The sequence below is a fragment of the Channa argus genome, chromosome 4 (assembly GCF_033026475.1).
Source record: "Channa argus isolate prfri chromosome 4, Channa argus male v1.0, whole genome shotgun sequence".
Taxonomy (NCBI): domain Eukaryota; kingdom Metazoa; phylum Chordata; class Actinopteri; order Anabantiformes; family Channidae; genus Channa; species Channa argus.
The window spans coordinates 10,210,033-10,223,301 of record NC_090200.1 but is presented as its reverse complement, the minus strand read 5'-3'; the positions used below and the strand labels follow the sequence as shown (position 1 = coordinate 10,223,301).

At 39.4% G+C, this 13,269-nt stretch overlaps 2 protein-coding genes across 2 annotated transcripts in view; one reads left to right on the top strand and one right to left on the bottom strand.

Moving 5' to 3' along the window:
- tmem117 (transmembrane protein 117) overlaps positions 1-11,589 on the top strand; it is a 100,710-nt gene extending 89,121 nt beyond the window's left edge. Inside the window, exon 8 of the mRNA XM_067501752.1 lies at positions 10,851-11,589. Within this exon, the coding sequence (XP_067357853.1) occupies positions 10,851-11,002 (152 nt within the window). The 3' untranslated portion in view covers positions 11,003-11,589. The remainder of the gene's footprint in view (positions 1-10,850) is intronic.
- nell2a (neural EGFL like 2a) overlaps positions 1-13,269 on the bottom strand; it is a 72,170-nt gene that overhangs the window by 40,041 nt on the left and 18,860 nt on the right. Inside the window, exons 10-12 of the mRNA XM_067501745.1 lie at positions 11,718-11,809; positions 10,216-10,321; positions 9,257-9,385 (exon numbers count right to left, since the gene is read on the bottom strand). Of these exons, the coding sequence (XP_067357846.1) occupies positions 9,257-9,385; positions 10,216-10,321; positions 11,718-11,809 (327 nt within the window). The remainder of the gene's footprint in view (positions 1-9,256; positions 9,386-10,215; positions 10,322-11,717; positions 11,810-13,269) is intronic.

The following is a 13,269-nucleotide window of genomic DNA, read 5'->3' as shown; positions in this document are numbered from 1 at the left end:
AAACTTACCAAATTGGACAATTATTCCCAAATAAACAGGCTCAGAAAGACCCAAATGAAAATATGCAAAATGTCACTGCCAATTTGGGCAGGAGCAGGAGCCAATTAAGATGACTGAGTGGGAAGAATCCCACTAGGAAGAAACAAAAGTGGAAATCTGCATTCTGAGAGCACATTCATTGTCTAATAACACACACACACACACACACACACACACACTCACAGTGATCAATCACTGTAAACATTTAGAAGCCTGCTACCTGACTTAGAACAATAAACATCAAATAAGAAAGGAGTGGAGCTGTGTATGTGAGTTTGAGGGCGTAATTGCAAGAATGTGTGTTATAGATTTCTCCTGTCAATGCGTGCATACAATTGCTGCAAAATCCACACACACGACAACCTGACAATTCCCGCATGTGGATTTAGTAGCATCCAGTTTAACAACACCCATGAATCCCTCTATGCAAACATGTACCAGCCCTTTGGATTACTGCATCAGGCATGTGTGGGTTGTGCATCTATATGTCACAAAAAAGACGCACTTAAAATGCTTTGGTTTGGCATGACTTAAATAAAGCCCAGTGCATCTCCGGAATGGCCTTGTTTATGTGCAGTGAGTGTGAGTGGGGTTTTGCACTCTGTCAGAGCTCTCATTAGTCTGCGGAGGATTTTCCTCCATGCATGAATCGATGAAACATCATCATCCATCTCTCTTTGCTCTGTGGCACAGTGCACACTGCAGGCCAAAGGTCTAAACATTTGGTTACATGGGGCAGAAACACCAATCAGAGCTCTATAAATGGCAGACATCAAGTTGTGAAATACTTTTGAATCTTCTTTTGTTTTGCTTTTTTTTTTTTTTAATTTCCAGTAATTTTTATTTGAAATATTTCTCTGTAGACTATATGTTAATGTACTTGTTGCTGGATGCATTTTAATATACAACCCCAATCCAAAAAGAGTTGGGACGACGTGTAAAAGGACTGTTAGAATGCAATAATCTTCAAATCTCATCAACCCATATTTTATTCACAAAAGAACATAAACAACACATTAGATGTTGACACTGAGACGTTTCATGGAAAATATTAGCTTGTTTTGAATTTGATGTAGCATCCCCTATTCTTTTAACAACCGTCTTTAAATGTCTGTCCTAGGGACAGATTTTTCATTTTATGATGTGCAAAATGTCTTCTATTGGTGAAAGGTCTTGACTGCAGGCAGGGCAGTTCAGCACCCAGACTCTTGAAGTCATGCTGTTGTGATGGATGCAGTATGTGGTTAAGCATTGTCTGAAATATACAAGGCCTTCCCTGAGAGACGTTGTGCGGATGGTCTTTAGCCCGGAAGACACAGCATCCATGGCTTTTCTACCTATTGGCACTCAAATCGCTTTACACTGCTTCTTATTCACCCATTCGCATTCACAATCACCCACACACTCACACACTGTTCGATCCCCGCTCCTGGCTACATGTTGAAGTGTCCTTGGGCAAGACACTGAACCCCAAGTTGCTCCCGGTGGGTCAGGTAAGCACTTTGCATGGCACCCACCACATGGCACTCGGTGTGTGTGTGAATGGGTTAATGGGAATCAGCATTGTAAAGCTCTTTGGATAAAAGTGCTAAAAGTGGCTATTTACCATTTAACTGTGAGATCGGTGGATAACCGCTCTAAGAACATGACAGTTTTTCTGGATCCTGTTCACATATGGCTTCTTCTTTTCATGATACAACTTTAACAAACATTTGTGTATTGCACAGCAAACTGTGTTCATACACAGTTAATCTGGGGAGGTTTTCATGAGGCCCTGCAGGGATGTCCAGTAGAGAATCGGGTCTGTCTTTAATGCAGTGCCGCCCGAAGGCCCGAACAGGACAAGCATATTGTTTTGACCTTCGGCCTTCTCCCATGCACACAGAGATTCCTCCTGATTCTCTGTATCTTTCATTGATATTTTATATTGTAGATGGTGGTATCTTCAAAGTCTTCAAAATTCTATGGTGAGGAATATGTTCCATAATTTGTAGACGCAGTTTGTTGCAGATTGGTGAACCTCTGTGAACCAACCTGTTGCCAATTAACTTAATTAGTGATCAAATGCTCCTCCATTTATTTTTTTATTTGCGGCAACTACCTGTTTGCACTGTTTATGCATCTATTGTACATAATAATCTTTAATAACCATTAGCAAATATATTTAGGAAAGAACATGCATAAAAATTCATATGTGGTCACTAATCAATTTACTTATTAATGCATGCATTTCCTTTAGATTGTTATTGCTGGATGGGATGCAAGAAAGTTTCCAATAATACAATTTAAGTGTACTGTTATGTAAATTTGGTAGCATGTTAACCAGCTTTAAAAGTTCAATTTAAAGGTAATGAGCATATTGTTAAGATGTAAAGTTGATACAATTATTGACAGTGTGAATGGAACCTTTAAAGGTTTATATTCATATAAGAAAATACCTATAGATATTATCTTTGTATTAGTATCACTGATAGATAACCTATAAATATCACAGTAATATTACAGCTGGTTGACATAGAGCTTCTTTTAAATACTTTACAATACTATGGATTGGTGGATGAATCAATAATGATGCACAATATTTCATAAAATTATCCAATGTTTTGTATCCTGAATCTAGAATGATGCACTATACAATAATGCAGATTAACAAAAGATATAACACTTCTGTCTCTCTTTAGTGAGTGTAAGTCGTTCAGCATCAGTACCATGAATGGAAATACTCCAAGTAAAAAGCAGTGAATGACTTCATTGTGTTCCCATGTGGAAAAACTAGCAGAAAAGAGACTTGTCCCATGTGGCATTTGAAGGATACTGACTGAGCACTGCCTAGATATAGTTTTTTTTTTTTTACACTGGACGTGACTGTCTGAATGATGGTAGATCTGTCTGGTTTGGGTGACATTTCAGCGGTGTCACGGAGGTGAGGTGTGTGAAAGTCAGCGTGTGTATATGTTCGCCCGTGTGTGTGTATGTGTGTATGTTAGTGATGGTAGCAGTTGGGGAGGCCCTGGAAGCTCGAGGCCTCTTCCCAGTAGTGATTGGGTTTCGGTGCAGGCCGTGCTCCTCAGTCAATGCCAATTAGCCTGCAGCAAAAATGTGACAATGAAAACACAGCGACAGCGATGGAATAAGTCTGTGTTTACATACAGTGTGTTTGTACACAAACACAAGCAGCCATGGCTTACAGGTGATAAAACCCCATTCTGTGTGCAGCCCTGACTTCCCAATACTATTAAATTAAACCCTTGATACATCATGACATTTAAAGCTTAAACACAGATATAGTTCACACACAGGAGTATACACTTATGTTACCTAATCAGGACTGGAAAACTAAAGCTGATAGCTGTGGCAACTGGTAATGCAACAAACAGAACAATCCCCAAATTAAACAAAGTGGTCTGATGCGCGGGTGGACGGCATAAACAATTTGCTGGAGTGTAACTCCGAAATGTACTCATTTTCAGAGTTAATGATTAGTACAGGTGGAGGAAGGGTTGTCAGGCGGGCGACAGAGAAGGCAGCGTGTTTGCAGGGCAGCCCTGCAGCATCTTCAGTGGACTGTTTTATCTGGTGCTGTTTACTAAAAAGAGTACATGAAAATAAATTAAAATTGCAGTACAGAGTCTGTTCAGACAGAAATCAGCACGTTCAGTCAATATTAAAAAAGGTGAGCCAGACTATTAGACTTTGTCACATGACACATGGTGTTGTCATCCTTGGCATTTCAGCCACACTGTGGTGCGCTCCAACCAGGACTGGAGATTGAGCATCATACCACCCTCCCCTCTGAGCTCAGAGGGCCTGGGGATGTGGTAATGAGCCAGTGTCAGACCCTCGAGTGTTTAATAACGGGTGTACGAATCACAGATGTAAATCATTAGGGTTTGAGTTGACCTGTTTGCATGTGGAATATTTAGTATCTTACAAGGAAAAACATGATTTACCACAGCTGGCCTGGATGCTGGAATGGCCTGTATTGGAGTATTTATTGCTTTGTTTACATTTCTCTGTCTGTGTTGCTAATTTCTCCAGTCCACACAGTCTCTCCTGAACTTTTTTTTAATGAATCTCAACTGTCTTTGTAAACAACCATTAGTGAACCAAATATGTAATAATCTGCAGCTGAAAATAGTCCCCAGTAAGTGCACAATTTATTCCAGTAAGTAACCTGTGATTAAATCTTCAGCACCCTAGGTGCTTTGTGAGATTACTCAACTTTTTCTAAAATGGAGAAGTATATATTTGTAACCTATTTATTCAAGACTGGTCTAATCAGTGGGGACAAATTCAGGGTGACGCTCAGTGCCAATGACAGACCACAAACTCTAAAAATCCCTGTGATATAATCACACATTTCCAGTTTTGGTCCCTCCTCATGGGATTTGTTGAAAATGAGCATCGTCATTGTCGATGTTTAGTTTTCAGTGCTGTGAGCACCACAAATGAAATTCTGTTCATGTACATTGCAAAAATCGTCTATATGTGGACAAGTGACTCAAAATCTGGACTGAGCTAAATCAAAACTATCTGCAGAAGATAAGTGAGGATTTAGATAAGCCCACCCATTCTTTGTTTTATGCAACTACCCATAGGACTGACTGATGCCCCCTATGCATTTGCCCTAATGCGGTAAATAAAATATAAACTATAATCAATTCAATAATGTGAAATGTCCTTGACAAAGTGAGTCAGTCTAGGAAAATGAAATCCTGTTGCATACCTTGTCGCTTTCTATTTCCTTCAGTAAACAGAGTATCATTTTGTATTTCACATTTCCCATATGGATGCCACAAAAAGCACCCAAACAGTCCTCCTTTTGGAGCAATCCTGACGGAGAATTTCTAAAGTAGGGCATTTCAAAACCAGACAACAATGGGAGATGTCTCTCTGCCTGCAGTCCCCTACAAAGCAGAAATGAATAATGGTATTATCTCAACACATTGAGCTATACTGATTGTTCAATTTAGAGACAATCACACAGTCTGTCACTTCTCCACTACTCGCCCCTCTGTCTAATTCTGTCCTAAACACACGCATGCATGTAGCCAAACAGGCCTTCATCCTGACTGTGCTGTGAGAATAGGACGGAGAAAAAAAACTGGGCTTGTTTTCTGTTGAAGAACTCAGTGCTCAAACACACACATACACAGAAAGACATCCACCTGCACACAAGACACACGCAAGCACGCACACACACACACACACACACACAAACACACACACATCCACCTGCACGCAACACACGCGCACACACTTACACAAAGGCAGGGCTTGTATCCCCCTGGGTTTTCCCTACTGCTGCTTCGATGAAAAATTTAGACAGAAGTGATCTCATCGGCTATTTTGAGCCCATCTGACCTAGGAGTGTTTTAAAGAGCTAGTATCTATCGCTGCATTTTGTGACGCTTGTCTGTATGTTTATAAAGACCTAAGAAGTGTAGTGTGTGCGTGTGTGTGTGTACAAAAGCTGTATGTTTGAGTGTTTTTCCTTTCTGTTGTATACTCTTCCCGCTGTGTTCAATACATAAAATTGCCTCTAAGTTGGACTGCTCATCCCATCTTGCAGCCACCCATGTATTGACTCTTCCAGAATTGAAAGCGGACGATTTCACCCATGCTTCCGTATATCTCCTCAAAACCACAAAATTATGTTCCTATTATATGAACACCAACATTCTCTCATCTATTTGCAGGATCCTCAATGTTTTGGCAAAATGGTTCTTTTATTTTCCACACAAACACACACAATCATATATAGTAAGTGAGTTACAGAGGCACACAAAAATCAATTGCTTTTGAGAGAACTCCATCAGCAAATTGAGTCAATTTCAGGTTTCTCTGTGTAGTCTCTGATGCAAACACTCACAAACACTGCCACCCAATTTCATAGCAAGAGTCAGGCTGCACTTGAGATGAATAGTGTGGGTCTGAAGTGTTGATGTTGGAGGCACAGGTCTGTCTGTTTGTACTTACTTTCTCACTGCTAATGGGAACGGCTGCCGTATTCTTATTTCTACAACAATGAACTGACGAAAATGGTTGAGGGTGTTGAATGTTGCCCATATGATAATGACGAAACAAAAAGGAACAAAACTTTAAAAGAGGATAAATACATTTTATTGTCTAAGTAAGAAAACAAAATTGAGCATAGACTCCAGTCACGAGTGAAATATTTCACAGCATGTTTTATCTTCCTGTTTGGCACTGAACCATTTAAAACTATTACTCGTTTGGTATTTTTTTTTAACCTGACAGAAGAATTCAAATAGATTTTAAATGCAGATGTTTATCAGTGGGTTTTCCCTCCAGAAAAGCTACCTACTACATACAACAATTAGTTGATGAGAACAGGATGCCTGAACCCAAAAAAGCAAAGGCAGAAAACCAAATAAATGATCTGACAGATGCTTCAGGATATAATTCTCTGCAATCTGGTTAATAAGCCCTTAACAAACTATTTTATTATCAAATGATTTCTCAATTATCTTTTTGTATTGATATTTTTTGTCCAGATTATTGACTCAAAACAAGAAAACTTGCAAATATTTAATCCAAAAAGCTAAAAAAAACTGTGCTTTTTGTATGCTCAGAAATGACACAATTAATCCACTTACTATCAGGTTTGGGTCACCTGCCAATTGTTTTTCAGTTCTAAAAGTTAAGATAAAAATAATGATTATTGCATTATAAAAAGCATAAGAATTCTGCATATTCATTTGATTATTGTTACTGGTTGCACTCACTTTTAAAGTGCAAAGTAATCAGCACATCTGCTAGTTAAATGTACTGTAATGCTCTAAGAAAGAACTTTTGATTTGTGATTTGTTTTGATTTGAACAGAAAGCAGCATCAAACTGAAATATTTAAAGAATCCAGTTTGAACTGGTGCTACCATGATAGTGAAAATCAATCCACTCTGCTCTGCCCAGCCCTTCCTCTCCCTGCTCCGCTATGCTCTTTTACTGTTTGCTTTGCTTCATCACGCTCTGCACGGCCCTTCAGGTGTTAGTCCTTATGAAATTACAATAAATAAGAAGCTGCACAATTTATAAATCAGGCAGAAATCACTGACATTCTCTGTGTTCTCTTTGTTCTGTGAGTCTAGATCTCAAGAGGCTTAAGCAGCACCTCTCTGCATTCAAATTTGGTTTGTGCATATTTTTAGTAAAAGATATTTGAAAAACTTACATAGTTGAGCTTTAATTAGAAATGCTGTGTCTAAATTGTAGTTTAGCATCACGCTTGAGTAAAGCCTACTGACTTTCCACCACTGATAAAATATGTTTTCATTAATACAACATTGTAGCCCACTATTATTTGTCCCTTTGACCACAACCTACAAACCACAGCATCACTTCACATTAATTTAAGGCTGATAGCATCTTTAATTATGGACTGTTTAATTACCTGGACAACTGCTCACACCTGCAAATTAATGTGAGTTCTGCAGAAGCTGTGAACTACTAGTCTTTCATTCAGATTCGTGGTTACAATAAGTAAAAGCTCTGTGTCTCGGATGACACTTTAGCCTCATCTTGTTGAAGGCGACAAAAAATATATCACAGGGACTCCACATAAAAAATAGGCCATTGCACGTACTCACAAACAGAAACTGCGCACACACAATGAAAAATGAAGATCAAGGCGGGTGTATATTGACATAGCAGCTGTCAAGATGGTATGAGGAATATAAATATCTTTGATGCTAGAATTGCTAATTAGTACCAGTGGTGCACAGGGGTGGTGGTTACGACATGATGTTTACTCCACATTTTAGTGCACGATAGCACTGGACATGATAAAGTTATGATTATTTAATCATGCATCTGGTCAAATTCAGGTAAGAAGTAGGATCGGGAATTCAGCTGAAGCACCATCTATTTAGAAAGTGAACGTTTGAACCCTGATTCACCACCGACATGGAATGACCTGTGCGATGGGGTGTAGAGCGTGTTTTTCAATCATGGAATGTGGAACAGTCAAAAGGCAGTCAAGTAAAACAGTGTCTGCCGTTATAAGAGAGCAGTGCTGATACAATTAATCAAGTTCACCTAAAGTGCAACATGGTTGGAGAGATCTGAGGCTTAGTGTGCACTCAGTAATGAATGACCTTGCTGATGATAGATGGCGTAACTTTAATTGCTGCCACAGCAGAATGACACTGAATTCATACATGCATTAAGACCCTCAGCATGCTTTTATATCACAAATCAATCAACTGAGATTACAAACATTAGTCCCTAAAAATGCTTGTGTGTCGTGGACCGAATTAATGATGGGATTACACTCTTCAATCACAAAAGGATTATGCAAAAAAAGCATAAATTCAACAAAGGCTTTTTAATGGCTGTTTAGCAAATGTCTGCATTATTTTACAATATATGCTGTATGCATTTCTCATTTTAAACAATAAAATTCTTTTGTTTAAAAATTAATCAAAGTACCAATAACAGCCCAGATATAAAAGCGCGGCATTAAGGTTTTGTAAGCCAACACGAGGGAATTCTTTGAAGTGTCAAGTCAGCAGAGAGTAATGTGACGCACTCATTAAAATAACAACACAGGAACAAAGAAACAGAACACTGATCTAATGTCTTGCGTTTATTGTGCTGGATTATCTACCCCTGAGGCGAGTCTGTGAAAGCTGCATTTATATTGTTCCAGAACAAAAAGCAGCAAACACTTTCTTTTTGAACGGTGGAAAATAAGCTATAACCTCTCCAGCTATGTTGACTGTGAACTGACCCCAGCAGGAATAGCAGAAACAACTGGCATAATTGAAAAAAATATCTAAATTATCTTTTTTTTTTAGGTTGGTGCAAGTTGGTGCAGTAGTCATGAGTTCAAGATTGATGTACGTATACACTTGTTCATTTCCCCGACCCCTTCCCACCATGTTACATCAACATCAAGCGTGTTTTTCTAGTTGTCCACAATTCTTTTGTGGTTGCTGAAATGATGTCTGTGTTCTTATTTCACAAGGCTGAATCACATTAGGCAGTGAACAAACAATCAGAGCTCCATGACAACTGTAAATTCTTCAAAACATAACACTGGTGTGAAACCAAAACAGTCCTCAAAAAAGCTAAGAAAAGGTCCCTCTCATTAACTCTTTGATGCACATTCATATAAACCAACCACATATTCACTCTTGGAGGGCAAATAAACTTGGGCTAGAAGTCGGGGATTGTTATTCGGAGCCATGCCTTACCTTCACAGTAGGCATTATCATCTCGCAGTGGGCGGAAGCCATCCTTACAAACACAGCAGTCTCCTGCCTCCAGATTCACACAGTCAGAGTGCTCCAAGCAGCTGTGGCCCTCTGAACAGAAGTCATGACCTGTGGGACATATGGAGAGGAAAAGGTTGAGATCCTGAGGAGAGAAGAGGGAAGGAGTGATGGCGACATACAGGGACAGTAGAAAGGCTATGCCATAGTACCACAACCTTGTCTCTGACTATCCTCTCTTTGGCATTTGCAAGCATACCAGGGCAACTAACTAGGAGCTATAATTTCCATAATTTTATGAAGTCACATTTGACTTCATAATCATCCAAAAAGTCAATTTCTTACAAATCACATAAACGCTGTATACCTGTTGATATTCTATTTTACAGGCAGTCATTGATTTTGATTATAGCCAGCACAGTATCAAAAACGTGCAAAATCAACTTACACACTTTATTTTATTTGCCCCTTTTGGGGGGAAAGTTAATCCATCAATGTGAAAACAATGCTGCTTTAAACAAGAGCTGATCTGACTGGTCCACCTGGTTATTGTGATCAGGGATTTGTGCTGACGGGAACTCAAATGTAAAAGGCTAACAATAAGCAGATAAAGACACTATGAAAGGGATCGCACTGAAAAGGTCATTAGGTGCCATTTCTGAAATCTAAGGTGTATTTTCTTGAGCCCTCTAGTAAATAACAATGTTGAAAAACCAATGCTACACCACAACAAGTTGTTTTTTTTATCATAGATGCCAAAAAGGTAAAAAGTCAATCAAACTTCCTGTATTTTGAAAAACTTACCAATAATTACCATTTCTGAAGAGTGTTGTCAGGGTTTTGTCTTGCAACCATTACTCATCTTTATGCACAAATCTGGAACAATTACTTGAAAGATAATAATTATTATTACTGTAGTATATGTGATGTTTCCACCGTACCTCTGCAGACTTTACAACATCTGTCACTCAAGGTGATTTGCTCCGACTCTGGACAGTTGAGTTCAGGACAAGGTTCACTTGGGACCACTCGATGCATGGTCCGGTCCTGTGGTGGGTAGAGAGAAAATCCTCATAAGCTACTTTCTATGTCCACTTTGCCCCATTCATTTGCCAAGGGCTTGGGCGTAATTATCTAGGCAATTATTCATTTATTGTGTTTCCCCTCTCTGACTCTCTCCCCTCTCTATGTGTTCGTTAGAAACCAGTTTTTCATTGGTCGGTAGCAGATTACTTTGACTTCTGTACTTCTGAAGGGGCAAAAAATGTTTTTTTCTTCTCTCCTCGTGTTATTCTCGTTGATTTCCATCGTGATTCATGATGCATCTTTATGATACAAACTGTGAATCAATCTTCTGGATTATCCCTGCATGTGTGTTTAGTCAGAATGTAAAACCTGATTAGGGGGTTCCTTTCCCAGCGTGCCTTTGGCAGGTTTCTCTAATGATCTCATCCATGACTGATACCAATTTAGAGTCATTAACACCAGACAGTTTTAGGTTCTCATTTTATTTTAATGCACACTTATGTTTACTTAGATGTAATTTCTATGTGGTGTCCTGCCCTCTCATACACAGAACGGTCTTGCCATAAAATCCTGGAGCAAGCCTTTCCCTTAAAGTCTTCAACCAAATTTCCAAACCAGCCTCACCATCTACTTCTTGCCACCTGCCACCCAAACTTTCACTGTCCCTGCAGCCAGCAGGCAGACAGAAGATCAGAGGCATGACAAGCAGCTGTCAAGGGAAGCCTGCAGGAGTCTGCAGCAGTGGGCTGACTGACAGCACTCCCCGTCCCCATTTCTTTGATCTGCCTGGGACTGCCAGTCAGTTAGCGGGGACTACAGATGGGCCAGGTGTGGGCAAGCAAGCCAGACAGCTGTCTGAAACTGCAGATACTAATGGAGCTTTGCAGAATTCATGGAGGAGCTTGGTGATATGATAGAGCCGGGTGATTAAAAACTTCAAATCACTTTTCTGTGATTGATTGGGAATGCCTGGCATAATGTTATCAAGTAAATTGCTCCCAAAAGTGAGCGACCCACCCATCTGGTGCACAAGGCAGACAAAAGCAAACACTCTGAATAATTGGGAAATTAATATGATTTGGGACCACTGTGGTATCTGATGATTGGTACTGAAGAATGGCTGTGGCATTCTATGATTGACAGATGCACTGCTTTGGCCTCCACAAGTAAAATCAATTAGTTGGATACAAATTGGACAGTTTTGCATGCTGGCTCATTGAGGTTTGATTTATCGTCACAGGGTGGGCCAAGGTAGCTGTGGAACAAGGAGGCAGTGCAGTGCCATGCACTGCAACAGGAAAATCAAGTTACTGTGGTGTCATTTTCTGCAGTTGTGTTTGATAAAAATGTTTGAATAAATACATATACACTTGTTTTTTTCACTCTCTATGTGTGTACGCATGTTGATATTACTTACTCTGCATTCAAATAGCAGACACCTGCCAGAGGAGTCGCGCACAGCCTTCTCATCCCCCTCCACCAGCTCTCTTCCACCAAAAGGGCAGACAGCTGATAGTATACATAAAAACATTATTAGGAATCTGATATTAGGAATCAGTTATGGAAAAAACCACTGGCAAAACTCCATGGTTGTTACATAACAGTGCTGTTTTACTTATGTGATACAATTAGTCCATCTGTTATTTACAATGCTTGTAAGGCTTTTTTAAAGTTCTCAGGTAAATTGAGTCAAAACCAAATCAAGCATATCAAACACAATTAGGCAATGTTAGTGAGGAAACGATGAAATAATTAATATGCCCAGACAGCAAGTGCTCCTCACTGCAGCACTTAGGAAAACACATTACATATAATTGTGAGGGCGGCGGAAGGAGGTTGCAAAAATAATCACATGGGCAGAAAGTAAATGTTTGATAAGCAGTTGGGGTCAGACAGATTTAGACTGATATGAGGAAAAGAAGTGATTGACACCTCAGGTCAGGCCCTTTCACAAAGTAGTGTATCATGAAAGCGAAGGACTTCTGAAACAGTCATTTGACGTTCTACTTCACAGACCATCAAAAAAAAAAGAAAAAAAAACTGAAAACTCCTCCCTGCAAGGCCCTGTGCTGCGAGATAAGGCTTTAATTTAGAGAGAGAATCATGTCTTTGTAGTGGGGAACCTTGCAGCACTCTCCTCTCCAAAGCCGGAGCATGCGTAATTAGCTGTGTTAGTCTACCTTGTTGAGATAAGTGAGCACGGGGGTGTTTAAGTTTAAAGAGATTACACGCTACATGTTTATATTTTTAAGTCATACTTTAAACCCATGTGTTGCATCCATGACCCTTGGGTCAGTGGAAAGGATGCCGACGCAGACAGATTCAAATCCTAGACTAATGGTTTCTTGCTGATAAAGAGGTATGACTTGTCTGTTATTTGCCTTGCAAGCGAAGCAGGAGAAATGGCAGCAGTGTGTGGGAGTGTGTGGTGAGAAAGTTTTCAAATGAAGTCAACTTGCACAAGATGTGGAGTGACAGCTGCAAAGAAATCTGTACTATACAAATGCAAAGTTTGCCAATTTTTTTTATCATTCATATAGTGTGTAACCTCTAAAAGTGAAGAACATCAGTTATTAAAAAGGCTCTTGTACATATTTAATAACAAACTAAGCTAAAAAAAAAAACTATTCTACACAATGTTAGTGAAGGTTCTCAGTCATCCAGGGGTTATCTAGAAGTTGAATCATGTCAAATGCAAATTTTTCTTTTTAGTTGGTAACTAAGAAGAAAGAAGTCTAGTTTTCGTAAATCAACTTCCAGATCCTGTACTGAATACGTTCTAGATTTTGTTCTAAACATTGACAGACAGGTGTTAGTGATTTTTTAAAAGCAAATACATCACAACTCTTTAAGTATCATTTGTGTTAATAGCAACAAAAAAAAATGCTTGGGTGAGAGAAGCTTCTGAAATGTTCTTTTCTGTTTTCAATGGAGAGGGGAATTGAGAGAATATGTGACACCGAGAGCTG